General features: G+C 35.4%; 4 protein-coding genes across 9 annotated transcripts; 2 read left to right on the top strand and 2 right to left on the bottom strand.

The window, feature by feature from the left end:
* Positions 1-4,641, top strand: FTSH4 (FTSH protease 4). The gene is made up of 7 exons (XM_022279307.2): positions 1-355; positions 792-882; positions 1,088-1,351; positions 1,646-1,885; positions 1,977-2,101; positions 2,387-2,863; positions 3,426-4,641. Exons 1-7 carry the CDS (start codon positions 329-331, stop codon positions 4,356-4,358), a joined length of 2,157 nt encoding a protein of 718 aa, XP_022134999.1. The 5' UTR covers positions 1-328; the 3' UTR covers positions 4,359-4,641.
* A 452-nt stretch (positions 4,642-5,093) lies between these two features.
* On the top strand, positions 5,094-8,428 carry LOC111006085 (alpha/beta-Hydrolases superfamily protein). 5 transcript variants are annotated; one of them, XM_088119502.1, is made up of 8 exons: positions 5,094-5,482; positions 5,629-5,789; positions 6,002-6,120; positions 6,384-6,466; positions 7,301-7,422; positions 7,578-7,742; positions 7,914-8,003; positions 8,085-8,226. In XM_088119502.1, the coding sequence occupies exons 2-8, from the start codon at positions 5,720-5,722 to the stop codon at positions 8,087-8,089; spliced, it is 654 nt and encodes a 217-aa protein (XP_087975628.1). In that variant the 5' UTR covers positions 5,094-5,482; positions 5,629-5,719; the 3' UTR covers positions 8,090-8,226. The 5 variants fall into 5 exon arrangements, with proteins under 5 accessions (XP_087975628.1, XP_087975629.1, XP_022133525.1 ...); XM_088119503.1 differs by having other exon boundaries at positions 7,914-7,997; positions 8,085-8,223; XM_022277833.2 differs by having other exon boundaries at positions 5,116-5,482; positions 7,914-8,007; positions 8,085-8,428.
* Positions 8,429-8,502: 74 nt separating this feature from the next.
* Positions 8,503-11,607, bottom strand: SQD1 (sulfoquinovosyldiacylglycerol 1). 2 transcript variants are annotated; one of them, XM_022277824.1, is made up of 3 exons: positions 11,433-11,607; positions 9,278-10,357; positions 8,503-9,112 (listed from the first exon to the last, which is right to left on the bottom strand). In XM_022277824.1, the coding sequence occupies exons 2-3, from the start codon at positions 10,319-10,321 to the stop codon at positions 8,711-8,713; spliced, it is 1,446 nt and encodes a 481-aa protein (XP_022133516.1). In that variant the 5' UTR covers positions 10,322-10,357; positions 11,433-11,607; the 3' UTR covers positions 8,503-8,710. The 2 variants fall into 2 exon arrangements, with proteins under 2 accessions (XP_022133516.1, XP_087975626.1); XM_088119500.1 differs by lacking the exon at positions 11,433-11,607 and adding an exon at positions 11,186-11,378.
* A 2,353-nt stretch (positions 11,608-13,960) lies between these two features.
* EMB3135 (harpin-induced protein) lies at positions 13,961-15,429 on the bottom strand. Its single transcript, XM_088119397.1, has 2 exons — positions 15,226-15,429; positions 13,961-15,117 (listed from the first exon to the last, which is right to left on the bottom strand). The coding sequence occupies exon 2, from the start codon at positions 15,081-15,083 to the stop codon at positions 14,283-14,285; it is 801 nt and encodes a 266-aa protein (XP_087975523.1). The 5' UTR covers positions 15,084-15,117; positions 15,226-15,429; the 3' UTR covers positions 13,961-14,282.
* Between the last annotated feature and the right edge of the window lie 4,292 nt (positions 15,430-19,721).

Below are 19,721 nucleotides of genomic sequence, written 5' to 3'. Positions count from 1 at the left end.
CATTCAGGTTCCTGCGGTCCAAAATACGGCAAGAAAACGAAAGGAATTCGTGGAAAAGGGTCAAAATAGAGGGGCAGAAAGGGCATTTGAAAAAATCGAGGATATTGCTCTTGTAATGGTCAGGATTCAGGGAGCGTTGCGACAATCGCAGAAGCCATTCGACTGGAGAGTAGATTTTTCCCGCACCTCTTCCATAATCTCAATTTCCTTCGTCTTCAACGCCTAACGCCCCGCAGTAGACCCATTGCAATCAAACCTTTTCGTATTCCGGCAGCTCAGGATTGAACAACCGGAAAGATCGGACCATTTTTTGGTCTTCGGATAAGGAATGGCTTGGAGACATCTGATCACCCGGGTGAGTTCAATCTTTCACCCTCATACTATCAGATCCTTTCTTTTTTCTCGATTGCAATCATGTGGGTCGCCGGCGATATGCGTTCTTGAGCATACTCTTCTCGTGCTGGGAACCCTAGGTTGTTTTGGTTCTGGGATTTTCAGCTTTCGAAACGATTATTACATTTTTTTTAGCGTTTTGGGCTTCTTTGATACGATGTTGTGATTATGTTCGTGTATGGAGGTGTCATAAATTGTTGGGTTTTGTGATAAAGATGTATACCTTAGGTCTTTCGATTCGGTCTATCACCGAGCGGAAGCGCCCCTCCTTTCATTTCCTCGCTGGTAGCGTCAAGGGTAACTCAATGGGTTGTGCAATAGTTGGAGTGTTTATGCTTTTGGCTTGTGTTATGTTATTGTCTGTTTCGGTTTCTCAAGATGTGTTATTTCTGCTGCAGGTTTCGAGGAATAGTTTAGAATTCGGACAGTTAAAAAATGCGTTGGTCAATACTAATTTCCCCCTCAATAAGGGCGGATTTGGTGGTGGAGGTGAGTTTATTTCTCTGCTTTTGTTCGTCAATCTCCTTGTGTTCCTTGATGTTAAAAAGATTTGTTTTTAATGCCCCATTTTCTACCTTCTTTCAACTCATTCAAATTCGTGCAGATACATGCGTATTTGGTATGTGGGTATGAAATCAATTTTGCATCGTTTGATGATCTATTAATTTATTTGCTTACCCTCCTTGCTATGCAGTATATAAATTATTGACGGCTCAGAAGAGATATCAATCGAGCTATGTTGGGAACCTAGCTCGAAAAGTGCGTGATGCAGATGAGGCAAGTGAAGTTGCTCATCTTAAAGAACTCTTCCGTCGAAATGATCCTGAAGCAGTGATAAGATTATTTGAAACTCAGCCATCATTGCATCACAATCCTACTGCACTTTCTGAATATGTTAAAGCATTGGTGAAAGTGGATCGGCTGGATGAAAGTGAACTACTTGAGACATTGCAGAGAGGTGGGCATAATATTTTTGTATTTTTTTAGGTTTATTATTTCTATTTATCGTCTCTCTTATTGTAAGCTTTATTTCTTTATCTTAGGTTACTTTTTCCATAGGTTCACAAATTTTATATTTTGGGGTGGTAATATTGAAGCTTTGACGTTGTTCAAATGCTGGGTGAAATTGCTTGTGCCTGTATTTCCCCTCTTGTCTTGAAGATGTGAATCCTATTCCGGACCATGTCGTGGCAGTGACATAATGACATTTGATGAAGGTCTTTAAGTAACCTGTAACTGACTTCTTTTGTAGGCATTTTGAATGCATCTAGGGGAGGAGAGGAAAGCATTGGTGGCATAGCGGCTTTCAGAAATATTGGAAAACAGTCAAAAGATGGTATTCTTGGAACCTCTAGTGCTCCCATCCATATGGTGGCTACTGAAGGGGGGCACTTCAAGGAGCAGCTGTGGCGTACAATTCGCACTATTGCACTGGCCTTTCTCTTGATTTCTGGTGTAGGAGCACTCATTGAAGATAGAGGAATCAGCAAAGGTTGGTTTCTCTGTTTTTGAAGAGCTACGTTATAGAAATATGTATTGAAATCGGGGAAATAATATTTTCTTTGATCATCTTAACTATATAGGCCTTGGTTTGAATGAAGAAGTGCAACCTAGCATGGAATCTAATACAAAATTCAACGATGTCAAGGGTGTGGATGAGGCTAAGGCAGAGCTTGAAGAAATTGTTCACTACCTTCGAGATCCCAAGGTAAATTTACATCTTTACGTATATTTTTTTTTATAACTGTACCCCATTTCTTTTGACTGATACAGCAGCATTTCGATGTTGTATTCTATTCCTCAATTAATCTATATCAATATCCAGCAGGATTGGCTGTTGTTATAGTTGGTATGTTGATTCAGATATTTTTTTTTTGGATAGGAGTTGATTCAGATATTAGTATTACATCATCATATGTAGCTATACTATGCCATGCCAACGGTTTCTCAACTCCAACAATTAATTTTTATCTTATTGTAATTTACCTTGTAGCGGTTCACTCGTTTGGGTGGCAAGCTCCCTAAAGGTGTTCTACTTGTTGGTCCACCTGGAACTGGGAAGACAATGTTAGCAAGAGCTATTGCTGGAGAAGCTGGGGTGCCATTCTTCTCCTGCAGTGGCAGTGAGTTTGAAGAGATGTTTGTTGGTGTTGGGGCTAGAAGAGTGAGGGATTTGTTTTCAGCCGCAAAGAAGCGGTCACCATGTATTATTTTCATTGATGAGATTGACGCCATTGGAGGAAGCCGTAACCCCAAGGACCAGCAATACATGAAAATGACTCTAAACCAGTTGCTCGTTGAACTTGATGGCTTTAAGCAAAATGAAGGAATAATTGTCATTGCAGCGACCAACTTCCCAGAGTCTTTGGACAAGGCATTAGTAAGACCTGGACGATTTGATCGCCACATTGTTGTACCTAATCCAGATGTTGAAGGACGAAGGCAGATTCTGGAATCACATATGTCAAAGGTAGAATTTTCTTCCTTCAAAACTACTGCCTAGTATGCCAGTTTATACTGAAATATAAATAAGTTATATCCTGTACCATATTGATGGTAAAGTAGAATTGTCGCGCTTTATGCTACTTTTTGACTCTGCCTTTTTTCAGTATGAGGTTGTGCATTAATTTATATTCGTGTCTAGATGTTATAGGATGATATGGCTATGATCTCGATCATGACTCATTGTGTGTGTGTCACTGGTTAACTTTGTTCTATCCAAATTTGTTAATTAGTTGAATTTTAGCTAGATGTGAAACCTTTTATCATCATATCCTAGTTCTGATCTCGATTGAACTTCTATCCATGGGTAGGTGGTTTGACACTTGGGAACCATACTTTTACCATAATTTTTTTTTATTTAAATCTTAGCAACTTTTTAGCCAGGTAGGGGCATCCCGTTAGCTAATTCCTAATCCTATTTCACTTTCTTAAACTTTTTGGCACGGGAAAAATTTTAAACTTTTACATGCATTATACTACAGAATATATTTGTTTGCTCGATAATTATGATAATAACACTACTTTTACAGATATTGAAGGCAGATGATGTTGATATGATGATCATAGCAAGAGGAACTCCTGGTTTTTCTGGTGCTGACCTTGCAAATTTAGTCAATATAGCTGCTTTAAAGGCTGCAATGGATGGTGCTAAAGCAGTGAGCATGGATGATCTAGAATTTGCAAAGGACAAGATTATGATGGGAAGCGAGCGTAAGTCGGCTGTTATTTCTGATGAGTCACGAAAACTGACTGCATTCCATGAGGGTGGTCATGCCCTTGTGGCTATCCACACCGATGGAGCGCTTCCGGTTCACAAGGCCACAATTGTCCCAAGAGGAATGGCTCTTGGAATGGTTGCACAATTGCCTGATAAGGATGAGACTAGTGTCTCCCGCAAACAGATGCTTGCGCGTCTCAATGTTTGCATGGGAGGACGAGTTGCCGAGGAACTCATTTTTGGAGAAAACGAAGTTACATCCGGTGCTTCATCTGACCTGCAGCAAGCAACTTCTCTTGCCAGAGCTATGGTTACCAAGTATGGAATGAGCAAAGAAATTGGGCTTGTTGCCCACAATTATGACGACAATGGGAAAAGCATGAGCACAGAAACAAGGCTTCTCATCGAAAAGGAAGTGAAAAACTTCTTAGAAGCAGCTTACAACAATGCCAAAACAATTCTTACTACCCATAACAAGGAGCTCCATGCCCTTGCTAATGCTTTGCTTGAACACGAAACACTCTCTGGTAGTCAGATTACGGCGCTTCTTGCCCAAGTGAACTCTCAGCAGCAGCAGCAACAACATCAACCATTAGTTTCCACCACACAGAGTAGCTCGCAGTCCAACCCTGTGCCGCCCTCAGCACCAAACCCTGCTGCATCTGCCGCTGCAGCAGCAGCCGCAGCTGCTGCGGCAGCAACTGCTGCAGCCAAGGCTAAAGGCATTGCTCCTGTTGGATCTTAGCAGTACGGTGCCTTTTTTTATCTTGGTTCTATTCATTGTGAATATAGTAACTTCCTTGCTGCCTTTGTTGCCTCTTTCTTTTCTTTTTTTTCCCGCTGATTGTAGCTGCCACTAATTTGTGTATCAGTATGCATCTAATTGTTGATTGCTAGCTGTAGAAGAGGTGAATCGCAGTCAGTGTAGCGGTTAGAGGAGTTCATTGCCTTTTCTTTATGCTTCTCTTCCATTGTTTCCATACTTCAAAAAATAATTTTTTTTTGGTTCACATACATACATTAAGAAACTACTTGTGTAGGTGCCCCCCCGGCCTATGATTTTGCATTTATGTTTATTCTACGATTATATCCAAGGATGGGAGTATAGTTTTTGAGAATCACGTTGGTCTTTTATGCCTCTCTTTCTTCCATTGCATTTATTCTTACAAAAAAAGCAGCATGGGATGTCCCTGGATGAAATCTCCGATACATACTTTGATTTTTTTTTTTTTGGGGGGCTTATAAGAGTCCATTTACAGTTCTTCGGGTCATGAGTTTGAATCTAACTTCTATGTTGTATTAAAAAAATGAAGTATTTTTTATAATCCTTGTTGAAAAAAAATGTTAATAAAGTATTGCCTTAAAGTATTTTAGAATGTTTTCGAAGTATTTTAGAAATGGTGTTTTTATTTTGTTGAAAAAAGCAAGCATAGCAAGAATAAATAAATTATTGGAGACTGAGCAAATATGTTTTGTTTGTCAAATTTAAGCATTAATTTTCAATAAATAAATAACAAAATAGTTTTGTCTAAAAATAATAATAACAACAAAATAGCATATAAAAGAAAAATCCCAAATTTAACTACCAAATCAACCAACGATTGGACAATAGGGGTGACTTGAACAAAATTGTAATAAAGGGTTGGAATTTGGGTTGAGGATTGGTTAGAAAACAAAAATTTCAGCTTGAAAGTTGAGAATACAATTCCGGATTTGGCGCGAGGGGTCAATGAATCGAATCGGCTTGGAAGGGGTGCTGTTGAATGCGAAGAATTCGATCACAACAGTTGATGAACAGCATCCATTTCCCGACCCCTGTTCAATCATCTCATAAGGGCTTTTCGGCGTATTCCAAATAGCGGAGGAGAAGTTCAGATTTCCTTTCTTTTCTCTCTACTTTTCTTCAGTTTCTTTATTCGACCATGGCCGGGGAACTTATATTTGAAATACCCATTACATGGGAGCTTCGTGTTCATTGTTCTAATCAAACAATGTGTTTGATGTGGATCTTCCAGGAAAGGTGCTGCTGCAGAATCTGATACGTTGTTTCGTCTGTGCAAGTTAGTATTCGATGGGAATCAATGTTCAATGTATCAAATGAATTGAATGATTCGTGCTTTATTCATATTGTTTGGTCTGCAGTTCGTCTGTTCGGAAAGGGAGAGCAAAGTTTATGGCATGTTATTTTGTTTTATGATACGTATTTTACTCTATATTGTATTTTCAAGATAATGGTTGTTAATTTAAACAAACGATAAGCTCCAATGTCAGTATAAGGCTTGAAAATTTCAATTTTATTCATTTTTCATCGAGAACCAAAACAGAATTCTGTATACGTTATACATTATTTGGACAGATTTTATCTTGTTTTACTTTCTACCATTGCAGTGGCTCAACAACGCAGAGTTGTGATACAGAACAATCATGGTGAGAAGCTTGTAGGAATCTTGCATGATACGGGGTCAGACGAGCTTGTTATTGTCTGCCATGGATTTCAGTCCTCGAAGGTTTTATTTATTAGATTCTTTTTTAATACAGAACAAAAACCACTCTTATTTTTACTACCCAAGATACTTCACATCATGTTTTATAGTTCTTTTTTTTTTTTTTTTCTGGGAATTACAATGTGTTGCTGAGAAGGTTGTTGAATTCATGGCTTCGTTAACCTGTGCTTGTTAGATTTCTGAGTGTGATGAGTGCTATTTCTGCTATTCTCTTTCCAGTTCATGTCAATCTTGGCTTGCTCATTAGTATCAGCTGTAACCTGTAGGAGCGCATTCCTATGGTGAACCTCGCTGCTGCTTTTGATAGAGAAGGGATCAGTGTTTTCCGCTTTGACTTTGCTGGAAATGGGTAAGATCTCTTAGGACGAATAATGGATGGGATATTGAAGTTTTGTCTTGAGGGCAAAATTGAAGAACATGGTTCTTCACCAGATGATTGAAAATGTATGGCTAAAGTTTACCTATGATCAATAAGAGGGTGCTGCTGAAAATGTGAAAATTTGGCCAAACTTACCATATTTTGATTCTTATGGAATCAAGCATATTTGATTTGCTATAACACTCAAGTTACTGAGAGTTTCTGCTGAAGTGTATTACTATCAAAGTTTCTCCTTATATGCTTTAACTTCTATTCAATTCCTGCTTTAAAGACCATAGGTTAGGTTGATTTCACTTCCCGTATATTATGCATGCTATAGTGCCTAATTACTTTGGTTAATAGATTTTTGTTCTTAGTTTCAGTAAGGCGTTTCTGTTTACTTTTTGTTTCTAGTTCAGGTTTGGGTCTGCTTCTCTGGCTACTGTGGGCATTAGGAGTGATATAATTTGATTCCTTAGATTACATTAGACTGCTTGATTTGAAGAACTAATTTTATTAGGAGAAAAGAGCTTTCTTCACTTTGTTCATCTTACCTGTTTGATACAAACAAACACCCTCGCTCTCAAATATAGATAATGATGGATATTCACTAATTCAGGTTGTTTAGTTCACTTGTATCTAGAAATCTTTGCTTGAAGATGTTCTATTTTCAAATTGTTAGGGAAACCGCCACTATATTTTTTGGGCGTTTGACATGAGCCATCCTATCATTTATGATTGAACTTTCCTATTGCCTTCTACACGAGAATGATATAATTCGAATTCAAGCATTAAAAGGATCTCTTTTTGTTCTATGTTTTGCAGAGAAAGTGAAGGTTTGTTTCAATATGGCAACTATCGCAGAGAGGCTGACGATTTACGTGCTGTAGTGCAACATTTCCGTGGTAATGAACATACCATAACCGCAATAATTGGACACAGTAAAGGTACTTATCCTTGCCCATTCTGCAGAATTGATCCGTAATATAAATGACAACTTTTAGAATTTGTGTAATTTGTTGAAGACTTAATCAGCACTTCGGAGACATTTCCATGAGAGGGAACATACAGTAACCAAAATTTATTTGAATTTTCACTGCAGGGGGGAATGTTGTTCTTTTGTATGCTTCAAAGTATGGCGACATTCATATAGTTGTTAATATATCTGGTCGATTTAACCTTGAAAGAGGGATTGAAGGTCGCTTAGGTAGAGATTTTTTACAAAGAATTAAGCAAGAAGGATTTATTGATGTCAAGAATAGAAGAGGTAAGCCATCAAATTCTAGTTTCTGCTTCAACATCGTTATAGTTCCACCCGTAAAATGACACAAAGACCCTAGTTTTGGTGTGATCATCTCCATTTCTACTTGAAAGGACCTTCCAACTTCCACATTATATTTAGAAACTAATTTCTTCCATTTCTTGTTTCTATAATCAGGGAAGTTTGAGTATCGTGTCACTGAAGAAAGTTTGATGGACCGACTAACTACTGATGTTCGTGCATCATGCTTATCAATTCATGGTGACTGTAGGTTAGGAATAAAGCTCTATTATTTTATCGTCTCTGTTACGATCATGGCGATGTTCATTTTTCACTTTCATTTTTCAGGGTGATGACGGTTCATGGATCAATGGATGAAATTGTACCTGCTGATGATGCTCTTGAGTTTTCCAAGTCAATAGCAAATCATGATCTTTGCATCATAGAACGAGCTGATCATGATTATACTTCTCACCAAGGTGAATTGGCTTCTGTTGTTGTGAACTTTGTTAAAGAAAATCTTCATCTGCACAAAGATATGTCCAAGCTGCAGCTCTGCAGAATGCCTGATAAAGGTGGTCGTTCTCGGTTATAATTCTATTTCGAGAAGATCAAACGGAACCTTCCCTTGCTTGTAAACATTGTTTTTAGATTCTGATGAATTACATAGACATGTTTTCCGAGTTTTAGTATTCATGATTTACTTGATATTGACATTTTCATCAATATTTTGATGAAATCCTTCAAATAGATTCAATCTACTAAGTTAGAAGAAATATCGACGTATATAACTTTACTCATACATAGAATTGTTCACCCTCAAATCAGTAAGGCATTATGATAATACTTGTGGGAAACTTTGATTCAGATTTGATTCAGATTTACATACTGCCTACAAAAAGATGAGCGCCACAACATCTCAGTTTGTGGGAACCTGCAAGATCTGGCTGCTACATATCAAATTAAGTACTTGACTAGGCAGCAATAGTCCTCGGCTTGACTCCTATTTTTCGCCATGAAACACTCGGCATTATTTGTTTGGTGTCGACTCGATCCTTAAACTTAATTGCGAAGTTGAGCAACGAATCAAGTAGGGAATCTGATAGAAGGTGTGGTTTTAGACCCAACTCTATGAGTTTGGTGTGCTTGGCATTGTAGTAATGTTCCTCTGCTTCTACCCTTGGATTTGGCACAGTTGTGGTCTGCACATTTAGCCCAAGCTTCTCTCCTGCTTTGGTAACGAGAGACGCGAGTTCATTGACAGAAAACTGTTCTGTGAATTGATTGAAGACGCGAAACTCCCCAGGCTGTGCTGGATTTGCAATGGCAAGTTCTACACACTGCACTGTATCTCTTATGTCGAGGTATCCCCGGGTCTGGATGCATGATCGGAAAATGATATCAAAAGGTTAAACGAGCTCAAGTTAATAATAATTCTTGTAAGGAACTAAATAATAAATGTGGTAATCATATATCAATCTTACTTCAAAGAAAATTCTTCGTTGCTACATAAAAAATAAAACCATAGCTGTGGATCCTACCTGACCACCTTTGCCATACACAGTGAGAGGATGACCAACAGCAGCCTGTACGCAGAAACGATTCAATGCAGTCCCAAAGACTCCATCATAATCGAACCTATTAAACAGCTCTTCATGCATTTCTGTCTCATCGGTCCGTAATCCGTAAACAACTCCTTGATTTAAATCCGTAGCTCTAATCCCCCAAGCCTTGCAAGTAAATGCTATATTGTGTGAATCATGAACCTTACTTAAATGATAGAAAGAACTTGCTTGTTTGGGGTAAGGTAAAGTATCTGTTCTTCCATTGTGAGTAATAGTAATGTAGCCTTCTTCAATGTCAATATTTGGAGTCCCATATTCTCCCATAGTCCCCAGCTTCACCAAATGACACTCTTCTCTAAACTCCTTAATAGCAAAAAGCACATTGAGAGTTCCAATCACATTGTTGTGCTGAGTAAATACAGCTCTTGATCGATCAATCATTGAATATGGAGCAGAACGTTGCTCACCGAAATGGACAACAGCATCGGGCTCAAATGACTTGAAGGCATCTGATAAGAACTCAAAGTCACAAATATCACCAATGAAGAGTTCAATAGTCTTCCCAGTTAAAGATTTCCAGCAGCGAATGCGATTGTGGATGGAGGATATGGGAGTCAATGAGTCAAGACCAAGTTGATGGTCAAAGAGACGACGGACAAGGCTATCGACGATCGCAACCTCATATCCTTTCTTAGACAGGTGGAGCGCAGTAGCCCAACCACAGTAACCATCTCCACCAATGACCATTACCCGTTGCGTCCTGGACGATCCACTTGAGGCATCAAGAGATCCAGAGCTCAGTTGAGTGGGGGCTTCCTGGCTTGCTGGAACTGCGGTTGCTCGGACAACACAATTTCTTGGCAGTCTCTTTTCTTGCCGGACAAGCCTTGGCATTGGTAATTTACACATTTTCGAAAATGACATAGAAAAGAAGGTTAAATTCTCATTTGATGGTTTGAAGTGAGATTTTTTGCTGGAGGAGAGCTTTAAACAGCATGAAGTTGAAAGAACATGCGCCATATCAACGCGTTACTCACAATATTACTGCTCTTGAACCTGCAGAGCAAATATACAATTGGTCAAATAACTGAAGTTTCAAAGTTCGATCTCAGATTAAAGCTAGGACTCATTTCCTCCAATAAGCCCACAGAGCAAAAGTATATGAGATTGACAGTTCAGGATAAGTGAATAATGTTGAATATGCCTCTAGAAAGGTACAAATATTCTCTAGAACAAAGTACAAGAAGCATACATATGGTTTTTGTTTTCTTTTAAGTTCGACAACAGGTTAGGGGATTCGAACCTCCAACCTTAGACCCTTTACATATGTTAGTTTCCTTGCACCACATATGGCAGAAAAAAAAATAGAAATTTCAAAATTTTTGGTTATGGCGCGCACTGTGACATGCAATGCAAACTTATAATTGTAAAATAACCTAGGACAATATAATTTTGTTAAGTTTCAGCAGAGGACTTATTTTGTAGACTAGAGGATAAAAGAATCCGGTAGAGAAGGCTTGCTTGCACATATCAAGGGTTGGTTTTAAACGCAAATTGCAATCAGTTGTCTAATGTATTATGAGCAGTAATTATACAGAGGCCATTGGAATAACCGATCAATACACATCAACAAAAAGTTTGGTTTCTTTTCGGAGAAGAAAAGGAGGAGCACGCGAAAATAAGAGAGATAACACCTAAATTACTCGTATCATTACAAAGGCGGAGACAGGTATCCCCACAGCAGCAGAATAAAAAAAAAAGTGCCCATTCAAGGACTCGCATCCATGGGGTGCTCCATCAGTACCAGAATGATAAATTAACGCTTCAACACAACAGCAGATAAAAGAATGAAAGAGGTTTCTTGGTGAACCCATAAAAATGTACCAAAAAATTTAGAACTTCTCAGTCTTAGGCTTTAGGCTTATGGGTTTCAGCAAAACTCTCCATTGGGACATTAAGACAAACACTTAAGCTGCATAAATGAAGTATGACGCGAAACGAACATAACCCAAAACAACAACAACTCAGAACGATAAGAAATTAATTTCCAACAATTGGAGATTCTTCCTCCACTTCCAGACGATCAATTTCAGAAAAATACATTCGAGAAGGAGAAGGGAATTGGGCATACCAAAATTGGTCAGTGGAAATCTCCAGAAACAGTAAATTAAGGCAGTGAAGCTGATCGAAATGTTGTGAAATGTGAAGGAATTTGGAGGGTGGAGACAGAATTTTCGATTTTTTGCTATCTTTGAGGAGAAAGAATCCAAATCGTAGCTGGGAGCATATTCGGCTTGTCCAGCCCGTAGCATATTCTATATAATTTTAGTGTTTTCTTTTCTTTAATTTTCCATCCAAATATTTTACTATCATAAAATATTTTTAATGAATTTATAAATATTTTTATTAATAAAATAACATCTTAATGATTCATTATCTACCCAGTCATTTAATTTTCTCATTCTAAACACAACTCGACTATTAAGATTTTAGTAACCTTCTAGTTTGTTTCGTTGAAATTTCAAATTTTCAGTTTCTATATATATATATATATATTTTAACTTTATATTTAAGAAAGGTTATTTTAGACAATGTCATATAAATGGTAAAATGGGACCGAATATGAATATTTATGTTTCTCCTTCAATAATACTCCAAAATTCCGGGGCTAAGCCAATGTGCAATTGTGATGCCACATTTCTTTGATTCATTTTAAAGTTTTGAAGATATAGGAATTTTAATAAATGGAAAATCGTAATTGTTAATTAACTCGAATTAAATCCATGAGAGGATTAATGTCTCGTTTTATCTTATTTACACAAAAAGAAAAAAGAATTAACAAATAATCATATAGAAATTAAATAAGAAAAGAAAAAACAATATAGAAATTAAATATCACGCTCAAGAAGTAGCTCAGTTGGTAAGGATTTAGGATTAATCGTTTGCGACATTAACGCCTAGACTAGAAGTAAAATTCCCCTTTAATATAGTCTTTTCTTTTTAAAGGAAAATTCATAGTTTTGCCTAAATAAATTACGTCCAATAACCCACAGGCCACAGTTGAATTATTTGAAGAAAAAAAGTGAAATGCAAAAGCAAAAGCCATATGCTTCGAAAAATAATTGAAAACTTAAAAAATATTTGTAATTGAAAAATAATGAGATTATCCTAACAACAAATAATTTGAATGAGAAGCCACTTTTTCTATTTATTATTATTATTAACAAAAAGGGGTGGGAAGCATGACTTTTCTACCGACACATCATTTAATTCAATTGAAAAGAAAAAAGAAAAAAGAAAAAGTTGACTCGGGGTTAACTCAGTAACCACACGAGTCAACTCACCAACCACAGGAGTTAAAAAGGAAGGGGCAATTGCAAAGCTATCTCTGACAATATTCCAACTGCCCTTCCCCCCCACGCCATCCTCACGTGCTCTTCCTTTCCATTTCTTATATTATTTATACATTTTTAAAAAATATTATTATGGGTCATATCCTTTCCATTTTTTTTCCATGTGCTTTTATTTTAATTCTTATATTTTCAAAATACCTATTTTGATTTACTGTACTTTTAAAAATGATCATTTTTTATCTTTATTTACAAAATTTTTAACACAAAATTTATGTACCAACGAAAACATTTGGTATGGATTTATTGCTAATTTCAAAAAATTTATAGAGTGAAGTGTCATGTTAAAATATTGATTATAAAATAATGGATAAAAATAAAAATGAATGTCAAAATGATACCTTTTATAAATAGGATCAACATAAAGAAAGTAGATAACTAAAACTAACAAAAGTTGAATGTACACGACCAAAATGAACTAAAATCGAAATTACAATGATCAAATAGTATTTAAATTTATATTTTTTAAAAAAAATTTAGAAACTCATTAGATATAAAAATTGTACACCTAGCCTAATAGAATTGTTTCGGGTAGGTCTTTGAATTATAAAAAATTTCTAATAGATTAAAGACCAATTAGACATAAAAATAAGTTCACAAAATTGCTAAAAACTTTGTCTAACTTTAGATACTTATATATTCAACATTTTTTGAAGTTTGAGAACCTATTAAATATCATTAGATAGCAAACTTGCGATTTAACTATATATATATATATATATATATATATATATATACATACATACAAATATATACATACGTATAGTAAATTTGTAATTTAACCATACATACATATATACACACACGTATATAATCGAGGGGCATACATGGAGACAAAACAGCCATCGTTGGTTGAAGAAACACAATATATTTTTGTAGTACAAACAGGGCATAGGGGTGCTGTATTCATTAAATGAGCTTCTGATTTGTCCAATATATAATAATCCACAAAAATCAATGACCCTTTCTTTAATTATTAATTAATCCCACTCCCTACTCCCTAAGCCCTATCTTTTTCAATCAAACGCCAACCATTTTTTCAAATCTTCTCCTCTATAGTCTACTCAATCCCACCTACCAACAAAAATAAAACCAATCTTTGTTTTTTCAAAAAAAATAATAATAATAAATATTAGCTATTTATATTTCAATCTTGACATGTTATCTTTTACTTAATTTAAGGGAGCAATTCTGAATTTTTTAAATGCACAATAAAGTGGGGGATTATGAAATTAATAACAACTTAGGAAAATTTGAATGAGGCATGAAATTTGCAATCAATTACATTACACCCATTCATCGTATTAACCAACAAGAAAAAGCTGAAACTGAAAGTAGGAAAAAAAAAAAGAAAAAAAGAAAGCTAACTTTTAAGCCAAATTATTCCCTTCAACCCAATAATCACTCACTCTCACGTCACAACCTCGATTCCTTAACGGTTTAACCTTTTTTTTTATCTCAAAAATTCCCCCAAAAAGAAAAAAAAAAGGTACAAAACAAAACAAACTAAACTCCAAGAAATTAAACAAAAAAAGATATTATATAATATTTATTTATTTATTACCGAGAAATTAGAGAGTGAATATCCAGATCTTGATCCGGAGATCAACCTTACAGTCGGCGTCGGCGACTGAAGCGACCGTCGGCGATTTCCCATTCGGTGGAGTTCCTCTGATTCCGTCGCACGTTACTCTGATTCCGACTTTTTTGCTCTTCACTCTCCCAATCTTCACCTGCACTTTCGTGTCCATCTCGATTGTCAGAGGAGCCCCGCCTTTCTTCTTCTTCAGATCCGATCTCAGGCTCGTAACGGAATCCGCGTCCAGATCTTCGGCGCCGGACATTAGGGCTCTGAACACGGTCTGGTTCTTGGTGGCGCTGGCGAACGCCGGGATTGAGCCGTTGGCGAGGAGGACGGAATTGGAGAAGCAGGAGAGGGTGAAGGCGTCGTATGAGAAGGTGATGTGCGAATTAGGGTTGAAGGAGGAGAGAGTGAGGTTGAAGAGGGAGGAGAGATGCGCGGCGGAGGAATCGGCGGCGGTGGTGAGATTAAACCTCGAAATGCGGAGGGAGGCGATTGTGAATTGGGGGCGGTGGGGCCGGTACAGCACGTACAAGGCAGCGCCGGCAATCGCGGCTATAAGCGCGAGCCCTAGGATGATAATAATTGTCCAAAAGCAGAAGCAGCAGCAGAGATTCCGGCGGCTACGGTGGTGATTGCGGCGATTTCGGTAGGGAGGGGGGCGGTAGGGTTGTTGTTGGCGCAACTGTGGTTTGGCCGCATTTGAGGGCGGCGCTGTGCCGTTGGCGGCGGCGGCGGGGGTGGCGCCGTTGATGGCGGGCTTAACGGGAGGGTAGACGCCGTCCGGCATGGCAATGGGGGCGGGTTTGAGATCGGATTTGAAACTGTGAATGGAGAATTGGGAGAAAACAGAGGAAAATTTGGATGAGATTTGAGAAAAAAAAGTTTAGAGAGAGAAATAGAGAAAGAGGAGTGAGAGTGAGACTGTCGACCGAAAAGCGGTTGCTTCTTCAAAAGAATCTCTGCGATTGCTTGCTTCTTTCCTTTACCTAAATTACTCTCTGCTTCCTCTCTTCTTCCTCTTAATTCCCCAATTCTGTAAAAATAACCTAAAAATCTCTCTCTCTCTCTCTCTCTCTCTCTCTCTCTCTCTCTCTCTCTCTCTCTCTCTCTCTCTCTCTCTCTCTCTCAACTTGAATTCCAAGCTTCCTTTTTAAGCCTTTGTGCCACTGATTCCTTTTCTCCAATCTAAATCCAACTTATTTCAATAGGAATCATTTTTTTAAAATAATAAATAAACTACCATTTTAGTCTTTACGATTTGGGTGTGGTTCAATTTACCTTTCACATTGCTAAAAGTTGACAATTATGTTACCTAACATGTTTTCTTTTCACGAGATGGGTTAAAACGATGGACTAATATCAAAAGGTAAAAAAAAAAAAAAAAAACTGCGTTTGTTAAAATGACTTAAATATGTACTATTCCTCCCGGTGTCAATTGATTTTAAGATGAAAATCATGAATATTAATATGGTATTAGAGTTTAAAACGCTTAAACGAGCCACCTATAAAAAAAAGATCCGACTAAGATCGATGAGCCAAAAAGAGTGAGAGGACATGTTATGAAACCCCATAAATATTAATATTCACTGTCGTTAAACTTTTTACAAATAAAAAACAAAAAATATATAAAAATAGAATTTTTTAACAAAAATAACAAGCTGTCGTGGAATGAGATAGATGTTCACTCTCATTAGTATTGTATTATACAAAAATTCAAACGTATTGTAAAAAATAATTAAAGAGGTTTTCGAGAAATTTGAGTAAACTGTTAAGGTGGGATTTTAAAATTCTAAAATTACAAGGGTTGAGTTGGAAGAAAAAGATAGCTGACGTGGGTAGTGAAAACATGTGATTGGACAATATTACAGAAATGGGGCGTGGGGTCCAGCCATGTTTCTTTTTAGATCACACGGTTACAATTACAATTTTACACTGTTACAAGCAGTTAATTTGATTTGGATATGATGATAAATTAATAAAAAGGTAAAAAGGAAAGGGTGGGGCCCGCGAACTTAGCTGGGTAATCCTAATCAGTGGGTGGATTTGCTTAAACACAAAGTCAATAATTAGAGGATATTAAATTATGATAATTAAGAGGTGAGATTTCTTTATTTGCCAAATTCTACGGTGGCAGTAAAACAATGGTTTTTTTTTATTTTCCTTTTTTTGTTTTCCAAATTCCAATGTAATTATTTTTCCTTTTTGGGTTGTACTTGGACCACCGACACTTTTCAACTACAAGTCCTCGAGTTAAAATACCGATTACGTCCTTTTACCTTTTTTTTTTTTTTCAAAATAAACGTTTAAATTGCCAAAAATAAAAATTCATTTTCTGTACTGTAGAGTTTAAAAAAATTATATAGAGAGAGCTTGCATATTAGTTGGAGAAGAGCGGTCGGTTTGTACTCGGTGTAAGCAGAGTAATTAAAGTTTTATCCAAAAAAAGAATAATAATGATACCAAATAATTTTATGATAATTATGTTCCCGAAAAAAAATTATGATAATTATAAGCTCTACTAATATAGGATTAAAAGCATGTATCCGTTTATCATACTCATCTCATGAATGTGTGGGGACTAATATTATCCGTTTTAATTATAATACGGATAAAGATTTTAATGCATGATTAATGGTTGATAGAAAATTAAAATTAAAATAAAAAAAAAGAACCCTTTTGACGGCACTATAATATAATAACACATCGGAATAATTAATGTTTTTTTTTACCACTTTTGATATATCTCAAAGTATACGAAAAATTTTGTCGACAAATATTTTAGATCAATAAATAAATTTTTCTTCTGTACAACACGTGGGGTGGGATAAGATAATCTTTGAATCGAAGACATATATATAATTGGGTTCTATTGTGATATAAATTTTGTCAAACAGAATATTTCGTAAAGAAAAATCATGGCATAAATACATGCATTGGTCTCTAGATTAAATTTTAGATGAAAAAATCCCTATTATAATTGACTGTTATATATATATTAGGATAATTGTTATATTTATAAAATTGAAATTTTTTAAAATTTGGCGTATATATATAATCGATTCATTTAGGAAAATTTATACAAAATAATACAAAGATGAGCTTGCTGGGACGCCTTCATGAACAAAACTTGATGCTCCACATTGATCAGAAATTGTTGTGGGCATCTTTTGGGCTACAGATCCAACAAACAAGGCCCAGTAATAATAGAGTTGGGCTTGGCCCAGCTGTCTAAATGGGCTCATATCTTAACCCGTTCTAATGTTACGGATCTATTTGAATTCAACACAGTTCAAATGGTTTTTGTTTTTTCAGTTATTTTCGTACTTTTACAAAGTGGGTCCTAAATTCAGTTTATATATAAATATAAATCAAATCAAATGATTAGTATATTTTCAAAGAAAAAAAATCAAATGATTAGTATAGACAAGAAATATTAGTTAGTTAAATCACCCATTGTTCATGTCCAAAAGAGAAAAATCACTTTTTTTAAGACAAGATACTTTAGTAAAAGAAAAAAATCACTTGCGTCTTTCTTCTTATTTTGTTTTTAATATATATATATATATATATATATATATATATATATATATAATGTTGCATTTTAATTCTAGAGTGGAGATTTGAATTGTCACACTTAAAAAAATGTTATTATATCTTAATCCATTATTAATTTAATAAGGTAATAAACTTGGTTATTTCATATAATTTGATATTTAAATTTTATATGACCAACATATAATTCATCAATAAAAACATATACTTTTTCCCTCTTTTTTGTTTTTTTTAGTATAATAAGCAATGAAGTTAAATTTTGTACCGCTATTCATATTTGAACATTCCTACTGGATTAAAATACATTTTTGAAACTTACCACACACATATATATATATATATTTTTGGGATTTGTACATTACATACTATTTAGAGATACTAATTACACAAAGAGATTCATTCTTTAAAAATTACACTTTTGTCAAAAAATACACCCTTTAAAATGGAACCTACCATTATACCCTCATTTTTATATAATGTGTAATTAATATTAAATTATATAAAATTTGAATGAAAAAATTGTGGGATTATATTTTAAATCCCACCATTACAGCTTAATAAAAAGGAGGACATAACATCCCTAATTTGAAATGTCTCCATTAATTGGTAAATCTCCATTATTGCCTTTTTGTTCCACAGAAACCGAATAGTCGTTTCATCTTCTTCGTTATTCTTGCATCCAAGACCAACAGAGGGTATTAGCATTTTCCGTTTGACGGTAGTCGGTAGTATGAAACTTCAAATTTTCTTCCAAATTTGGTATTTTTCGACCGTCGGAGGTAAGTATTTTCCTAACGTTGAGTATCGTTTATAACTTATGGGTTTTTGGGTTTGGACATCATGGGTCTCTTCAAAGTTTTTTCCAAAATGGTTTGTCTTGATATTAATGGACCATTCGAAGTTCAAGACATATATAGATTACATCTTGCTTGTTGTATCCGTAGGAACTCATTTAGAGTAAAGCACGATATTAACATCAGATTGAATCGATCTTTTCAAATTTACCGAACATTAGTATCGTTCTCTTCAAAAGTAGTTGATTATGTATAATATTAGATTGAAATATTTTGGTTTATCAAATTTGGATTAAAACAGAATTCTTATATTTTTTCGGGAGGTTGTTTGATTTGGTTTGTTTAATATATAGGTATATAATCGTATATAGGAATATTGTTGTATTGCCAAACAAATAAAGATTAAAAGAAAGGTTTAGAGTTGGAAGAGCTTTTAAAAGTTGAATATAGTAGTATATAGTTTATAACTCATATATCAGTTCCAATGAGAACGAATATAATTTATGTCTACATATAAATGTATGTTATAATGGTTGTTGTTATAATCCTCACTCCAAGTGTTATCCTACTTAAGTTTTCTTAACATAAGAACTCAATCGCTGGATATATTTTATATTTATCATATATGTTATCTTGTAATGGTATTTGATTCCATTTGTTGATAATGTTATAAGGAGTAATTCATAATAATAAAGCATGTGCAAAATTGAGCTTTGTGTGTTAATTGTGGTTTGATATAACACTATATAAGTTTATATTAGATCGAGAATTCAAAAATTATTAATTATATCCGAATGTATTTTATATCTATAAATAGGTACCAAGTGTGTAGGTAATGAGATGTGTTATATCTATGAATAAGTACAAGGTTGGTAGTTGATGCATTGTATTTTATATCTATAAATAAGAAACAAGATGGTAGATTATATAAGTTTATGTGATCCATCAATACATATCGTTTATATCCGTCTGTTCTACATATCGTTTATATCTATAAATTATTCTCCATAAGTTCGAATGGTAGAGACATAATACAGGTAAAACGAGCATAGTTCAGCGGTAATTGACATATAAAAAAT

The sequence above is a fragment of the Momordica charantia genome (assembly GCF_013281855.1).
Source record: "Momordica charantia cultivar OHB3-1 chromosome 11 unlocalized genomic scaffold, Mcharantia_2.0 BLBB01000011.1, whole genome shotgun sequence".
NCBI classification, from domain to species: Eukaryota; Viridiplantae; Streptophyta; class Magnoliopsida; order Cucurbitales; family Cucurbitaceae; genus Momordica; species Momordica charantia.
Note: the sequence above shows the minus strand (reverse complement) of the source record. Positions and strands in the feature narration are given on the sequence as shown.

Excerpts from the sequence above, each read along its gene's own strand:
- FTSH4 (XM_022279307.2), top strand. The coding sequence starts at position 329 with ATGGCTTGGAGACATCTGATCACCCGG. Across the intron at positions 1,352-1,645 it reads ACTTGAGACATTGCAGAGAG|GCATTTTGAATGCATCTAGG; the intron begins GTGGGCATAATA and ends CTTCTTTTGTAG. Across the intron at positions 2,102-2,386 it reads ACTACCTTCGAGATCCCAAG|CGGTTCACTCGTTTGGGTGG; the intron begins GTAAATTTACAT and ends TTTACCTTGTAG.
- SQD1 (XM_022277824.1), bottom strand. The coding sequence starts at position 10,321 with ATGGCGCATGTTCTTTCAACTTCATGCTGTTTAAAGCTCTCCTCCAGC. Across the intron at positions 9,113-9,277 it reads TGTATGGCAAAGGTGGTCAG|ACCCGGGGATACCTCGACAT; the intron begins GTAGGATCCACA and ends TCATGCATCCAG.
- LOC111006085 (XM_022277833.2), top strand. The coding sequence starts at position 5,720 with ATGATTCGTGCTTTATTCATATTGTTTGGTCTGCAGTTCGTCTGTTCG. Across the intron at positions 6,467-7,300 it reads TTTGACTTTGCTGGAAATGG|AGAAAGTGAAGGTTTGTTTC; the intron begins GTAAGATCTCTT and ends TATGTTTTGCAG. Across the intron at positions 8,008-8,084 it reads TCAATTCATGGTGACTGTAG|GGTGATGACGGTTCATGGAT; the intron begins GTTAGGAATAAA and ends TTCATTTTTCAG.
- EMB3135 (XM_088119397.1), bottom strand. The coding sequence starts at position 15,083 with ATGCCGGACGGCGTCTACCCTCCCGTTAAGCCCGCCATCAACGGCGCC.